This window comes from Phalacrocorax carbo, chromosome 2, assembly GCF_963921805.1.
Source record: "Phalacrocorax carbo chromosome 2, bPhaCar2.1, whole genome shotgun sequence".
Classification (NCBI taxonomy): Eukaryota; Metazoa; Chordata; class Aves; order Suliformes; family Phalacrocoracidae; genus Phalacrocorax; species Phalacrocorax carbo.
This window is the reverse complement of record NC_087514.1, coordinates 158,738,073-158,755,186: the sequence shown is the minus strand read 5'-3', so window position 1 is coordinate 158,755,186 and position 17,114 is coordinate 158,738,073. Positions and strand designations below refer to the sequence as shown.

At 37.4% G+C, this 17,114-nt stretch overlaps 1 protein-coding gene across 7 annotated transcripts in view; it reads left to right on the top strand.

The window, feature by feature from the left end:
* Positions 1 to 17,114, top strand: part of RBM33 (RNA binding motif protein 33) — a 105,865-nt gene that overhangs the window by 44,424 nt on the left and 44,327 nt on the right. For all 7 annotated transcript variants that reach the window (XM_064445034.1, XM_064445037.1, XM_064445036.1 and 4 more), the window contains exon 11: positions 16,314 to 16,473. In XM_064445034.1, coding sequence (XP_064301104.1) covers positions 16,314 to 16,473 — 160 coding nt within the window. The remainder of the gene's footprint in view (positions 1 to 16,313; positions 16,474 to 17,114) is intronic.

Genomic DNA, 17,114 nt, shown 5'->3' with positions numbered 1-17,114 from the left:
GAATGCATCTTGTCTTAAGGAATATGGGCCTCGTTTTATTACTTGACTCTTTCTGTATAAATAGACTCCTTATTTTATTTGATATAATAAAAGGCTATTTGAAATAATCCCTAAGTTTAAAAAGCAGTATATATTTTTATTGTAAAAATGAGCAAAATTTCATTTTTATCATTACTTCAGGCATTTAAACGTCCTCTTATTTTTATATAAAAAATGGGAATGGCATTGCATGACCTTGCTTTCTCATATGTTTCTAACTTGCAAACCAAACAAGGCACCTAGCTGCTTCATGACTAATTTTACTTGATAATTTTTTTTGGCTCTGTGAATGCACAGAGCACATACTTCTAGATCATCACTTCACAATTTTGTTGTCCTAAATTTTTAGTTCAAGTGGTTTGCAGAGTATCAAAAATAAGCAAAAGTATAAATAGTTCATGCAATATTGCGTTAAATATTTTCAAATAAATACCCATATCTTATGCTTCCCAAATAAAACACACAAAAATTATCCTCTGTTAGTGCATGCAGTGTTGAGGGAGGAAACAAGATGTTTGTGAACATCTGTGTAGTATCACACGGTAAATTACTTGCACAGAGATCAGATGTATTTGAAAGAAGCAGATTTCAGAAACCTGCTGTGACTTTTGATTGCCATGTGCATACCTGGTTGTTTTTGACACAGAATATTTTTTGTCCAGGACGTGGAGCTGAGGAATTGTGATGTCCATATTTTATACAGTAACTGAGTTTTTAAATTGCCAGGTTTATTCTGTGAAGTATAAGAAAGTAAAACCACAGTTTAATTATGTAAATTCACATTATATCATTTCATCATCAACACTTTAACCAGAGGTATTTTTCTATTAAAAAGCCTGCAGTTTTCTGAGGAAATAGTTCTCTTCAGCACCCTTTAGGGTTGAGTGGGGACCTTATTAACATTTTTTAAATAATTTTTTTTTAAGAAAACCTGTATCTTGCTTTTGTTTTCCTTGGACACTAAGTTGCTTTGCCAATAACACAAATTGGAGGGCACAGAATATCTGTAAAGACATTGTAATTGACATCTTTGAAGTATGTTTACATCAGTGTAGAAAAATTGCAAATCAATCTTTTTTTTTAAATTGACTGAAATTAAATTAAAATTTTTGTTCACTTTTGGTTTTGCAAGTTGTCTTGCATGCAACAGTTTCTAATTGGGAATAAAATAGATTGAACATTTTTGGTAGGACTCTTGCTGCCTTTGCCTGAAGGAAAATACTTGACGGCTTGCTGCCTTATTACGTAAGCAATGCACTAGCAAAGAGCCAGTGTAATTCTTTTTTTCATAAAGAGGAGGAGGGCTAGCTTAACTAAGAGGATCCAGTACTGTGATTTGGTTGCCCTGAGTGATGGTTTGAGGTTTTTTCTGTTGATTTTTCCTACTTCAGCTAGGAACCTGCTGTATGACCCTGAGAAAGTTACTTAATCTTTCCATGACTCACTGAGTTATAAAATGGGTATAATATGGACTTCCCTGATGAAGTACTTTATAAATTTTGCATAGGTTATCAGTCACATTAGGATTAGGAATTAAGTGTCACTGTGTACATATCTCATGTTTGTTTTATTAAATGTAGTATGTTAGCTCTTGAGCCGAAGACAAATTTACTTTCCGACTTGAATGTTTTATCTTGCAGAACTACCTTTTTTGCTCTGTTACATGTCAGATGTCTTTGTGCTGTTATAATTCACTTGTTTATGTATAAATGTTGACTTATAGCAATATAGCGATGGTTAGACAATTTTGACAAGCCATTTGAAAAAGATCAAAGAAGTATTCCAGATTATAGTTCATTCATCCTTTTCTTCATTGTAGAAAGAATCTCTGGATAAGTAATAACTGGGATTTGCTCCTGGTTTTAGGATTGCCTGATCAAAGCATAATAGTCAACTGATTTTTCTGATTGCTTTGTTTAAAAAAAAAACAAACTGTGGGATTAGAGTTAAATATCTGTAGCCTGCTTTCCCCTTTAACTTTGAACTGGGTGGTTTATTTTGGTTGATTTTGGCAGAGGTGGAAACATTAAAGGTGAAGAAATTCTTGCCAGGGAGAGACCTAAAAGTGGCTGTTGCCCTAACTGAAGGAAAAACTGTCTGAGTGCCTACCCTATCTAGGAGAGAAACCTCTTGGCACGCAGAGCCTGTGTGTGCTCTGAACATGGGAAGAGCTTCAATCAGAGCTAATCAATTGCAAGTCGTAAATCCATTGGAAACCAGGTGTTATTAATTTAGGGCTAATGAAGTGACTTGTAACCATGTAATGGTTAATTCTTACAGCCTTTTGCAGAAGGATGTAATTGAAGAGTTGAGCAAAGTTGTAATGAGCATGTTAGCATATTGGTGAGAGTTCTAAATTATAAGAAGTAATGTAGTACTGAATCAGGGTAACGCTGATCAGGATTGAACCTTCTTGGAGTTCGGACTGATTAAATTCACTTAACCTTGGTTCTAACTCTTAATATTTCAGGATAGGGCTCAGTGTCACAGTTGGTATTTCACAAGTAACAGCCTGCTTTGGGGACTGAAGGACAGCAATAGAAGACTTTATTCATAAGCTAGTTGTACAGGCATTCTGAACTTTTCCCATGTTTTCTGACGAAATTCTTGCGGGTGCCCCAGTGCGGGTATGAAGCCTGTGGTTTTTCTTGTTACATGAGAGGGACCGTTGTGGTTCCTGTCCTCTGTTTATCTGGGCTAATTTATCTTTTGACTCCTGTGTTCTATGAAGAAGGATGGGGTAAAACAAGGGAAGAAGAAAGTAAACAGAAAATGGAAGAGGTGTTTCTAAACACTTTATATGTAGGCTGCTGCTAACTATTACAGAGGCCAGATCATTACTTCATATGAAACTGGGAGCTAAGTTGATGGTCCTGATCTTTTCATCCCTTATGCTGAGTCCACCAGCACATTCTATGTTTGAAACATTTCAGTGTTTGCCCAAAGAAAAATTTATAAAGACTTTATGCTTCAAACATCATTTCTTTAACTTAGTGAACACTGAAGTAATGCTTACATGTGTTAAGGACACATGAAAGTGGAACGAGTGTTGTCATACCCGCTTTGGGATAGAGTGGGGCAGAGGGAAGTTGTTTTTACTGCCAACGTACTTCACCATTTCTGGCTGAAGAATCCCTAGCTTCCAAATCTGGGGCTGGAGTGGGGCATTTGGAGTGAAGAGGACATTGGAGAACCTGCCTCATGCTGCTCAAGGCAGAAGAGAGGAATTCCTCGGATCTGAGGCCATTCGCCCTCTCTCTGCCCTGGAACTGCTGCTGAGAGAGCAGAGCCTGTTAACGCAGCTGTATATCTTGATCCAGGAGAGTTATCAGGAAATTCTGCATTAGCTCCTGTCCTTAACCTGACGCCCTGGGTGTAGTGCAAGCTGGGCAGGTGTACATCCCACAGACGCATTTTATTAACTTTAGTGAACTTGTGTTTCAGAGCTGCAATTACGAATATTCTGAAGTGGCACAAAGCTCGAGAGGAACTGGCACTAATGTCTGCCTGACTAATTTATGTCAGGAAGGCTTTGATACTTCATAATGCACAAAGCTTTTCTGCTCTGATAGGATATCTTAGTGCACTGGGTACCTTTCAGGTAAATGTTGAATTCAAGTCTGAAACAGTTGAATTGTGTAACATAAATTATGTTTTATTCAGTATAAAAATAAGACTTTAATAGGGCAACTTGTCCTCAGGCCCTTTTGATTATTCTACATTGCATGTATTTTCAGTTCCCAGGGGGTTTTGGTGTGATTTGGTTTTGGAACTTACCTTACAATTTCTTTTCAAAATCATCTTTATCCCAAAAGAATACTTGATTTTTCTTTCTTAAACTGCAAAAACCTTAGTAAACTTCCCTTATATTCCCATTCAACATGCTTCCACTTGATTTCCAGGACGTCAGGTGTTGCCTTAAATGGATGCTGTGAAAGGCAGTTGATTCAGTTTTTCCACCATTTCTGAAAGCTTTAATTTGACAAATTCTGAGCTTTCAAGTGTTGTTCGACACTCATAACTGCTTTTAAACACCACCTCATGCTTTAATCTGTGAGGTTTTTAAATAGGTGCCCAGTTGTTACTCAGAACAGAGGTCGCTTTCCTTCATTGCCACTTGCTTGAAACATTTCTTTTAGACAAACAGTGTATTAGTACTGTACAAATTAATTATAAAAGGTACATTAGAATATGATTTACTGCTTTTTTCCCCCCACAGTGGCTCCTGGACTGACTTGGATCAGCCTACACCACCATTTTAGCAAACTCGGGTCAGCTTAATGGCTGTTACAATGTACCTGGGTCTGTGGGTGTGCCCTTAATCTAAACACCTCTTGCAGTATGTAGAGGCAGAAATCTGTGGTGCTTTTGAAAACAAAACTCCTTGCAATAGTGTTTGCTGTTTGTGGGAAAGGCGAATAGGGAGTAAAATTATTTTCCATGGTTTCAAATGTGGTTGTGAGTTGCTACAAGTGAATAAGGGTTTAAATAACTGTTACTAAGGTCATGGGTCATATTCTCCACTACTCACAGTGAGGACAACTTAACCAGTCCTGCATCTGAGTACAAGCAGTTGTTTTTAAACTGATACTTAGTAAGTGATGATATTTAGTAACTAGTACATGTTTGCAACAGTATGTGTGTATGTAGGAGACAAACTGTTAATGGAAATAAAAAGCCACTTGTGAAAATGATTCTCCTACTTCCTCACAATTATTCTGCTTTAGCTATGGCTTTTCTGTAATGAGTAACAGTAAATGAAATTTTCACTCTATTACTGTGAAGCAGTGGCAGATCACAGGTAGTGTAGAAAGCATTTTGTTTTCATTTAGCAGGATACATGGTATCAGGTGGTGTTGATTGACATTTCTTGGATAGTGCTTTATACAGCATTTCATGCAAATCATGTTTGAATGAGACTGCTGCATCAAATTACATTTCTTTCAGATTATAGCCCTTGCAGATGTGAGACAGAGCTTGTTCAGCAGCTAGCAAAAAGCTTTCGTTTTAACACTTACTGTTTTCACAACTTGACTGCAAAGCCCTATAATTACAGCACTTAAGATAGTGAAGGAATGATGGGCACCTTCTCTTATCAGATCTATAAGTTGTAGCAAGCAGATGCACCATGAGATCCCTCCAGCTGTCAAATACTGTCAGGCTGGCATAGAGGGAATGCAGTTTAAAATGCAGGTGACATAATACCCAACATCCTCCATTTGCTAGTGGGCTTCTGATTAATCACGATTACCATACATTATCATACCATCAAATTTAATCATATCAATGAATTCCCATCTGCAGGAGGAGCAGCAGCAGCTAAACATGATGGTAACAGCTATTAAATAAGAAAGAAATAGATGGTTTCTAAATGCAGTAACCCTTTAACTTGTCATGCTAGCTCCAGTGTGCACATGCTCTGTAGATATTAAAATCAAACAGAACTTGTGCATTTGTATTTCATAGTTATTGTCATTTACCTTTCTGTTAAGTAAATACCATTTAACTCTGCCAAGGAAACCAGAGTTGTAGATTCCCCTCCTCCCCCCAGTAATGATGCTACGTTTTCTTCAGTCTCAGCTTTTAGTACATGCTTAATACAGAGTAACAGAATGGTTGAGGTTGGCAGGGACCTCTGGAGGCCATCTTATCCCACCCCGTGCTCAAGCAGGGCCACCTAGAGCTGGTTGCCCAGGACTCTGTCCAGCCGGCTTTTGAATATCTCCAAGGCTGGAGACTCCACAACCTCCCTGGGCAACCTGTGCCAGTGCTCAGGCACTCTCACAGAAAAAGTTTTGATATAGCTATATATTTATATACAAAGATACTGTGATTTTTATGTATTTGTATGAATGAAGTTTGAACTTTTTAAAGCCTTGTGTGAGCAAAGCACAAATTTTTACCAAGGCAGAGGAAAAAGTGTTATGCATATGGCTATATAGCCATTAATTAGACACTGTTAAAGAGATATTTTGCAGACATCAAGACTCATCTTATAAAGAAATCCAATTAAAACATCCAATTGTTCTCTTACTACAATGCAGTAAACCTAATCTAGTGCTTAAACACTGAATGGAGACAGAAATGTATTTGGTACAACAATATAAAGTCCTAGATGATAGTATAGTTCTCTTCAGGTATTTTCACTGAGCTGAAAAAATATCCTTTTAAAGATAATTCAGTATACTTGTGTCATCACACAAAAAAAAAATCTATAAATTGGTATCATTCACCTTCTGCACTTTCAGTTCTTGCTGTTTCTTTAGCATGTGAAAGGAAAAAAAATGCTTCATTCATTATGAAAGAGTAAGTTTTACTTCCTTTTACAGTAAAATGAGTTAATTTAGAGGAATGTTATGGGTTGATGGTAGGATACCCAAAAGGAAAAAACATTCAGTCCTTCATACTCAACACGTGTAGTACTTGCAGGCACACTGGGAGTTCTGGATATGTAAAGTTCTTGCATCAAAGTCTGTGCAGGGTCAGAGATGTGTAAAACATCTTCAAAATGACATTTAGTTACAGAGTTAAAAATCAGGAATCAGGTAATTTAACTACTAAACAGCTGGGTCTGAAATGGCATTTTCTGTAATAGATTGAAGTCCAGGTTAGCAGCAGCTCTAATATTTGTCTTCTGTAAAGCTGGCTGCTCCTTGACTTTTTCTTTGTAGCAATCTGAGCATTTTTCATTGAAGGGAGAGGCATCATCCTCAAGTCACATGTATTTATCTTTGACATTCTCAGATTATTTTTAAATTAACTATAGTTGCACCTTCAAGCTTAGAGTGTAATGTAGAAATCCTGAATTTGATATTCACGATCCAGTTTAGTTCTGACCTCAGAACTGTTTCTAATTATCAGTGACTTGCAGGTCACCAGGATACACTGGGTCAATAAACACTGTAATAGTATTTCCATGGAGTAGTCTATGGCAAGTCTAAGGATAAGGTATGGATTTTGTTAGTTGTTCTACCTCAGTGGCTCTGAAAGCAGGGGAGATTCGAAACTTTTGGGTCCTAATTTTTTCACATGTCCCTAAAACTGTTAGCTTTCAGCACAAAAATATGCAGAAGGATTTTATCATCTCTAAAATGATCATGAAATTCTCTTCTTTCAAGGGAGAGTTCATCATTCCGAATGGCACTGATGTCTCTTGCACTTTTTATCCAGTTTCTATTTGTGGTATTTCTATATTGTACTTAATCTTAAAAAATTAGAGGGTGCCAAACTAAAATAATCACCTACTCTTCTACACCACACCCCTGAAGAGGATTACAAACTGAAGTAAAACTGAATCTCCAAATTAATTAGTTTAAAACACCTGTTTAAGAAATTGCTTAGGTTTGTGCTCTAATCTGAGAGGTTTGGGTTTACTCTTCCCTCAGGTAGTGCAGGCTGCTACAGCTTGTCGTGCTATTTATTATTACGGCCTGCCTCCCCTTGCTGGAGACGTTCTTTCTTCATACATATGACAGATGGGAGCATGGTTTTTCTGTACCTTGGTACTATTAGGAACTTAAAGCTAGAGTTGGGATTTAGTTCACAATATCTTTCCTATGCCTGCATTTAATTTAGGAATGTTTTCTGAGAATTGTTCTTGAACGGCACCACTTGTCCTGCAGGTATTTCTTTCCTAACATATGTACCTTGATGGTAGAGTAGATGGAGGTCCAAGAAACCTGTCTTTGAAGCAATCTTTCTGTGTAGTACTGTTTGCTTGTGGGCTGTTCTGCTCTGTTGCTTCTCATACTCACAACTTCAGTGTGTTTCTGTATTTTTGTCTCCATCTGCAACATTAATATGTTCCTGTTTGATGTAAGGGGGGTGTGTGCCCTGAAACTTCCTGAAAAGGCATACTTTTAAAATACAATGGATCTAATTTTTAGCTTTAGTCTCTTGAAGTGTTTGGGCTTGTTTTAATGTTCTGGGAGTATTCTTTTTTTCTGTATCTCCTGTGTCCTTATTTTAGCTACTTGATGAGCTGGCTTAAATAACAAGGGATTCCATGCCTTTCCTTGCTTATACTGGTTTTCCATGTTGGCTGAATTCCATTTTGGGACCTTAAACAGTGAAATCGGGCATTGGTGATTTCTCTTACAGATAACCTGGACTTGTACTTTCATGTCCCAACACACTTACTTATCTCTTGGAGTTGCGTAGTATCAAAGAGAAGCTTTTCCAAGTTATGTGGAACATTTTAATATTAAAAATTACTTTAGGCTCAGTTGAGGAAAATATCAACCCATTCTCTCTCAGACTCAATTCACCTGTAATACTAGGAGGTGTGCAGTCTATATACCTGAACCAGCACTTGCTGTCTCCTTGCATTTTCTCCTCAGAAAATATATTCTGGAAGCTTTAAAAAGACTCAAGTATGGGTAGCATACATTCATTGTCTTGAGTTTTATGATTGCTCTGAACTTTAGTTTTTCTCCTTCTTGACTGTAATGTATATAAGGCTTGAATTTCTATATAAGGTGGTCTTATAATACTAAATCCATTGGGAAAATCATGGTGCTTGCTAGGTTTTAGGTCACCTTGATGGAATTACATGATTTTCATAGACATCACAGCGACACTGAGTAATTTAAACTATATTTAAGGAAATATTAAAACATGTTTTATTATGAAATTTGCATGACTCATTCCATTTCTGTATGTTGTGCACAGTAAATGAGAATGCTGTGAAACTTGAATGTGAAAAGCCATGCTTTGTGGGATGTATACATTTCTATTTGAAATTTTTTGAACAATATCTAAGATATATGAAGCAGGGCTTCTTATACAAGAGGTTGGAAAGCCAGTTCCTTGCACTGGAAGGTAGGCATTTTAGGAAAGCTTTTCAAAAAGTCTAGTAGCTGCTGAAATAAGAGGATTAACATCTTGTGACAGATGGCTATAGTTTTAATTGTCATAGGTTATAGTGGTCATTATTCTTTGCATTTAAACCATATAAGAAGAATTAACTGAGTGGCCCTGCTTAACTGTCAATAGGTTTCTCCTAGCTCTTTGCATTTTAAGTGAGATTAATAAATGAAAACATGTTGTAGAGGCAGGGTGTAATTTATTGAAAGATTCATGAAGTTTCAATGACATTGTTAAGGTATTTAATTAGTCTCATGAAAAAAAGTGGAGTGACCCTTTTAGAGAAGCTGATAAGTCATATAATAGCTGTTAGATCCTCTTTATTCCTTGCTTTATAAGATTAACTTTGTGCTAAGCAATTTATGCTAAGTTTTCCCTTTTATTGGTAACTAAAGTTATCTATGCTTCATGAATAGATTATTGGAGATAACATCATGTAATTAACAAGAGATGCAGAAAAGTAAAAGTACAATTTCTGTAAGAATTTTATGAGAGAGAATGTTAATTTCTTAACTAGTAAGGATATTTAAAGGGATAAAAGGAAGGCAAAATAGTGCAGTTCTTTGAAAGGATTAAAGTAACCTTATCTCATGTTCTTTCAGAAGGTGGGATTGCCTGAGTGTGTGAAAGTCATGTTCAATGAGCTATTCACAACTCTAATGAATTGTAGACACAAGTTTGCATTGCATTTTTTTCCAAAAGTGATTGATAAGGTGTAAGTTATGCCTTAGCTATATTGAATAATGGAAGTTAGTAAAAGGGGAAATATGCAACCTGCAGGCATGCAGAATTGTATAAAAATGTATTTTACAGCACCCCAGACTAACAGTGTTGGGGGAGGAAGAGTGAGTAGAAATTTTTTTCTGTCAGAGTAAACTTGACAAAATTAAGGGTTTAAGACAAAATACCTGTCAGTAGCCCTTCAGTGTGCGGTTATGTTCTCCTTTTAAGTATTTCTAAAACATCTGTGATTGTGGTCTCTTTGGAAATCCACAACAGAACCCTAATGTAATTTCCTTCTAGACCTCAGTTCTTGTATTAAAAATTAAAAAAAAAAAAATAAAAAAATTTTCAAAATAAAATTGTAAGAGGATAAATGAAGTGAGAGTTCATCACATTCCTGAAAAACAGGAGATAGTACAGACCAAAAATAATTTCTTTGGTAGTTTCAGAAAAATCTTGATGTTTAGTACATTGTTTTTAGTGTTCAGGCATTGGTATGTTTTGGTTTTCACCGAAGATAAGAACGGCCAGAGCAGTCCCCCCTCATGGCCCACAAAGCCTTACTGAGAAGACCATTCAAGAGCCCTCCAGCTTTCAGAAATTACAATTTATATCTCAGGTCTTTGAAACACTCATGAGCACCAGGGCTGCAGGTCGTGGTTTAGGAGGAACTACAGTGCTGAAGCAGTTGCAGTTTTGTGACACGGTATGCGTCGGTTGATTAAGGATTTCTAGGCCAGACTGTGACATGGTGGGGTACTTCCACTTCAGGTCTTGTGCTGTTTTCTGACTCTGGGCTCTTTTTGCAACTAGCTTTAAATCTAGCTAAAAATTCTATTTTAGTAGTCTTTCCTTGCAATTTGGTGCACTCTTACTAAATAATCAGTTTGGTAATTATACTAAATCAATAATAATGATACTAAATCAATATTACTCAATAATCAATCTGACAACAGTGAGAAGGGGCGAAGACTCTTCCAGAGAGTTACCACATAGGCTCTGCCAGGTCTTTCTTGTATGGACGTTTGGTAACTCAGTCTTTGGAACTGTTGTCTGTATGAATGTGATCCAGCCTTGGGGAGGGCTCACTGGAAAGGCACGTAAATATTCTGTCCTTTCCCCCAGTGTCACAGTTGGCCCCAGCCTTGGACTGAAATGTAGAACTTCGTAGGTTTGGCTGATCATACGAATTTGCAGTTCTCCTTTTGTTTGGTTGAAACCTGTTAACTTGAAAATAGGTATTTTGAAGACTGAGATTTATTAAGTATGGAATTTTTCCTAAAAAGTATAGTAATGGTGAAGTAATAGTTAAAATTATCTTTTGTAGGGAATCTCAGTTGATGTGTGTACTGAATAGTTGGTTGTAATTTGAAACTGTCCGGATAGCAAAACCATGAAAAATGGGAGTAACTACTGTGCATATAAAGATTTATTATGCATCTATGTTACAGTATGCTTATTTTATCAAAAATAGACCATTATGAAAACTGGCTTTTGCACCTGCTCTTCATTAATTTTTGAAGTTAAATAGCTCTGCGTGGTCTTTTCTACAAAATATCAGAGGGCGCCTGGGGGTTTTTAGCAGCAAATACTTGCTGAATATAAAGTTTAATGGAAAAGTAATCCACTTCTAGAATTATAGTTTAACTATGGTTAAGTAAAAAAAAAAAAAAAAAAAAAAAAACAACCAAAACCACCACCCACCCTCAAAAACTTCAAGTAATGGAGAACTGTTATGTTACTTTATATTATTTTTAGGAAAATTAGAATTTGGCAGAAGTAAAAGTTGGAGTATTACTGTATTCCTATTAAATTGGAAAAAAACAAAACCTGTAATGGTATTTCAGAATAATAGACAAGCACCTCATAACTTAGAAAAACATCCACTGTAGTTTACATATTTTCTCTAAAAACAAACAAAAAAGTTCATCTGGTCTGGAAGTAATAGCTCTGGTTGAACCTTAGAGTTTTAGTTTCACATGTAGTGTGTGAAATTAATCCATCACACAATCAAACTCCTGTTGGAATTGTCCTGAAAGCTTTTTCAGAAGAAAAATCTCAGCAATGTGAAGTCTGAAAATACAAGCTTCCCCCTGCCCACATCACTATAATTTTGGGGGCAGAATTTTGTTTCACTCTTCAGGGATAGTAGAAGCAGAGCTAGATTAGGAAAAAAGTGAAGGTCAGTCTTTCCCACAGATGTTAGAAGGAAGAGAATCAAACTAATTTTTTTTTAAGCAAATATTGGTAATTCTTTTTTTTTTTTTCAAATAACAAATATCTTTGCAATTAATTCTGCATGATTGTCCTTTGGTTATCAGCCAAGAAATGTGATCAGTCATATTTTAGTAGTTCTTCAAAATGTCATATATATGAAGTTAAAATCTGTTCAGTGACCAAATAAATAGGTATTTCTTGGCAACACTCAGCTATCTGTATAGCACCTAGCTCTACTGTGGTGTGATTTATATCAGCTGTACTTCTGTAGTTTTGCCATTTTTGAAACTTCTAGGTTTCAAAAAGCCCAACCCTCTGTGCCATTGTGGATGGAGTAAGAGCTCGGGCAGGGAAAGGGTCATTGTTTCACCACTAATGAATCCTGACATTGAGGGACGACTCGTGTTTATTGCATGATACAAAAAGGATCTTCATGTTACTTTAAATGCAAAACAGCAAAGGAGGTTGGCTTTAGGATTGGAAAATATTTGTTACCTTTAAAAACTTCTCAGCCTGAAAGTTTAACTGGAATCTTACTTAAAAAGTGAAAAAAAAACCAGCCCCAGAATTCTGAACTGTGAGGGATGGAAAAGAAGGAGAGAGGCCAACAGGAAGAGTTCCAAACTTCAAATACTTCCTTCTTACTCTGATTTTGTTGGAGTGTATTGGAGTTACTTTGACTCAAACTTGTGTTGTTGGATATACTATTCATATATATATGTGTATGGTATATAAATAAACCACTAATAAAACTAGAGCAAAGAATATTTTCACAATGTATCCTGGTGGGCATTTGTTGGGATTTGTGGATACTGGCTTTTGGATAACAATGAAAATATCTGGAGGACAATAAATATTTGCTTCTTAAATTAAGCTGGATGGACACCTTTGGTCCTGAAGGTAGCTTGAAATCAGTATTGCTTATGTTTTTGACAGTAAAATATCTTGCTGGTTATTGGTTTCTGTAACTTTTTTGTAAATAAACTATTATCTAATTTTTTTAAGTGTGACCTTTCTTAGATCTAAAATAACCTTGTATGACTTAGTTCTAAAACTTAACTGAAGCTTACTTTGTAAGAGTTTAAAGTTTCCTTATGAAGGGAAATATAAAGCTGCTCTCAGCATGTGTAGTGCTACCAAACTTTTGTGGTTTGAACCAAGATGATGTGCTGGTTGCCTGCCTCATTTTGAAGAACTTTAAAATTTTCCAAACCCTTTCATTCTGAGATAGGAACGGTGGAAAAATATTGTTATACCAGAGTTATTTAAAAATATTTTTTTTATTGCTCAATTTTCCAAGGAAGAAAATTGAGTTTGGCAGCACTGAGGATGTTTCAGTGTATAAAAGCTGTGTGAAATTCAACAGGACTTCCCATGCATTTGCAGTTCAGGGCTGCTTTGGGGTGAGGTAGATCTGGGCGTAATAACGAGGGTATGGGTTGGCAGGAGAGAGAAAGCTGGTGCGAAGAAGTGTTCGTTTAAAACACAAGCAGAGGGTATTTTTCAGCCTGTGTTCTTGTTTACTTCTCCTTCCTGGGCAGGAAAAGGAGGGGAAATTGCCTGGACAAAGTGTGCAGGCAAGAAAGGTAGGGTCTGGGTGGGGCAAAGAGGAGCTCCTGCCTGGCTGCCACAAGACCAGACCAGCAGCTTGGAGTCAGGGAGCGGGGAAGCTCAGTCCACGGTGGGAGTAGGAACCAGAGGGCAGAGTGAAAGACATGGTGGGGATGAGAAAATTTATCAGAAGAGCAAGAAGGATCGGGAGAACAGTAAGGCTAAATGGACAAACAGTATTAGGGAAGGTGCTTGAGACTGGTTACAAATTTGGTCATAGACGTGGAGATGCCTACTTATTTTGTAGCCTAAGCCTGTATTTTGTAGCCTAGCACTAAAACTGAAGTTTGGGAGTGAGGGGAGAGACTGATAAGGATCTGTTACCTCGACCGGGGCAGAATACATCAAGATTGGAAGAAGGAGGTAGAGGAGACTTATGGTTACTGCAGTGCCATTTGGTGCTTGGAAACATGCCCAGCCACGTCACTACTGCTGCCAGTTCTTCGGCTTGGGTGGCAAATATGTGACACTTCTGCTTTATTAGCCCAGGACTCGGTAAGATTCCATATAATTTGTTTTTCAACAGCTATTTTAGAAATAACTAAGATATATGTAGGCCTATATTGCATCCAGAGAAAAAAATACAGGGAGAATTTCGGAGCTTCCGAGTCAAGCTCTCAGAAAATAGGAAAAAGCAGGTTGTCTGTTGAGACTGCTTTCTCTCCCCAAGTACAAAATATGTTCATGTGACCATGTGCAGTAAATAAGATGCAAAATCAAATCCATCTTGTGTGAAAACTGCCCTGATGAACTGGTTTCTCCCCTACCTCTGTTGCAATGACCTTATGCATTATGCAGTAATAAACTAATAACTAAATAGCTAAATATCAGTTGGTTTGTTGGGTGCTTCCCTCAGGGCCGTGCAGCTTGCAGAAGCGCTGTGTATTCCCTAGGGTAGCTGTAAGAGCAATGCTTTGAGAAATAGGCTGTTATCACCAAGGCTTCCAAGTTGAGGGAATGTGTTTAACCTTAGTTTGAAAGTACCTCTGGCAGCTCCTGCATGTGGTGATGGTAGAGGTGTGTTTTGGAGGCGAAGGGTCAGGATCCTCGAGGTTTGTGTTCAGTTGCTCTTTTGGCAGGCAGCCAGTGCTGTCCTGCTCAACACGAGGGAAGGGCAGTTCATTTGAACAGCCTTGTTCAGCTAAAGCTGAAAGGATTTTGATGGGACAAATAAATGTCACTTTCTCTATCCCAAATAGCTCCCACTTCCTCCAGCTGCTGTTCTTTGCAGGCAGCCTGTGAAATTCAAAGGCATTAGTCCCTTCCAAGGTGGCAAGAATGTTTTGCGTTGGTAGCTGTTCACTTGCAGATGTGTAGCAGCTCCTCCTACAAACAGTAGGTATGTTATGAGGACTGTCATACTTGAGTGTAACATAATGCCTTTCCATGAAACGAAATACCCACAGGAGCCTGGCTGACTTAAGAGCACTGGCAATGGGATATAGACCCTTTAATCTCTAGGAATGATAAAGTATTTACAGTCGATGGCTGTATAATGGCATAAAATAAGTAGTCATAGCCTCACTTCTAAATGAGAGGTCTGAGTATCTCGCATATCCCTGTTTAGGTGTTTTCAAGAAGGCCACAGATCTAATAATGGCTGTGATCCTCAGTGCCCCTCTCATCTACTTGTGTGGGCCTTGCCCACCCCCAGTTGTGTTGTGCTGGTAGAGGGTGTGAAGCAGCTTTGTTTTGTGCTACTTCGGTAGTGAACGGACTTCAGTTTCCAGGGCAAATACACATTTTTGCTGTGTGAGTTCTTTTCCTAAAGTGCTAGTGTTTCTGCAGCATAGACAGGATAGAGTGAGACAGCACTTTACTGTTGGTGAGGGCGGGTCAATAGATAAATGATAAGCCACTGCAATTTAGTTGTTTGGTCCTGTTTCAGTCTAGCAGGGAGCGTTTGGTCTGAAATCTGTTTTGGGCAGCTTGTCTTCAGCAATGGCAAGCTTTAAGGTGAGCATCAAATGTCGATAGAACAGACACCACTACTGATTTCAAAATCCATATAAAGAGGAAGACAAGGATGTTCTTACATTATTTTCATTACTTATTTGATTTACTCACACATGATAAGGAAGTGTTTGTTAATATAATAATCTATGTGAAGAATAGCTTCTTCCAGCTATCAGAGGTTGCCAACATATTTTGTTAACTCTAGGTATAAAATGAAAAATTATTGTAGTATGAATTACTCAATTAAGTGTGGCTTCTGCAAAGTTCTGCTTTTGGATTAATATCCTGCTTTCTGCAATGTGTAAAGGCTCACTTTAGATTTAAAAAAAACTTAATGGAGGAAAGATAATTTTGCACTCTTGCATATAATGCTTCAGATGCTAGGCTGTGAATAGACAGAAGTGTTACTCCTGTTATTTCTTTTGAAAGATGAGTTCTTTAATTTTCTGGATGCCATAAATTGCCCCCCCCTCCTTTTTTTTTTTTTTTTTTTTAAGCAAAGCTGCTTCACTTCTGTAGCTTACATTATACTAAACTAATGGTGAAAATAGCACGGTTTAAGAAGATAAATGTCAGGAATGTCTTCTAAAGTAGACATTCAGATTTTTGGGATTAATGGGAAAGAAGGTCAATAATTGCAGGGATTTCAATAAGCTTGAGGAGAAATGGCATTCCTGTGGTGCTAGTGATTATTAAAACATTGTGAATTCATTTCAAGATACTGTACTGGGATTTAATATTTTTTCCATTGTAAAAGAATGACTCAGTAAGGGCTGCCAATTTGTACAGGTGAGAGGAGATAACTCATAAAGCAATTGTATTTTTAAGAGAAAAAAGTTATTGCGCGCAATAGGTAAATTCCTGGATGGTAGTCTTAATTTCAGTTCTGTCTTATTAAATAGGGCCCTCCAGACTTCCAGCAGCATACGCCTGGACCAGTTCCTACCAACTTCTCCCAAGCCCCAAGGCTGCCAATCCAGGACCAGTGGAGAGGGCCGCCGCCACCACCACCACCACTCCCTCCTCCGCCTCCTCAGGAAAGAGATCCTTTCTTCATAGCAGGTAAGCATTTCTATTTCCATTACATGCAAAATCCGCTTTTTGTAAAGCGGCTATGCAGTGTGAGTGTGTATCATATAACATGAAGTGTTTGGAAGAGCCTGAAGACCAGAAGATCCTGTTTGATGTGGCCAGACTAGTACATGCCAAAAACTCTGGTGGTCTGGTATCTTTTTCCTTCCCTGATGTAATCTTCTGTCTCCATCTGTAACTACCATCAACCTGTGTACTTATGCAGGTACAAAATAAAATTATTATCTAAATGATTGTTGCAATAAAGTTGTTATTTGTTACATTTTAGTTAACTAGTACTCTCCGTGCACGTTGGCTTCCACTAGTAACTCTTTAGACTGCCTGGACTGTACGTGCACTGTAAGAAATCTGTTAAGGTTAGCTAAAATGATACAGCATAGCAAACAAAATAGGTGGGGATGTGTGTGTGTATATATACAGGCATGCATGTGTATGTAATGTGCATACATATAATGTATATTTTATAGATATTTTACACACATAAAAATTAGATAAAAAATTGTGAAATATCTGGTTGGCAAATGCCATCAAGATTTTGTGAGTTCTTGCATGTTTTAAACTCTAATCCCTGGAATCCTTCATTGATTTCACTAGAGTAGAACTTCTAAAAG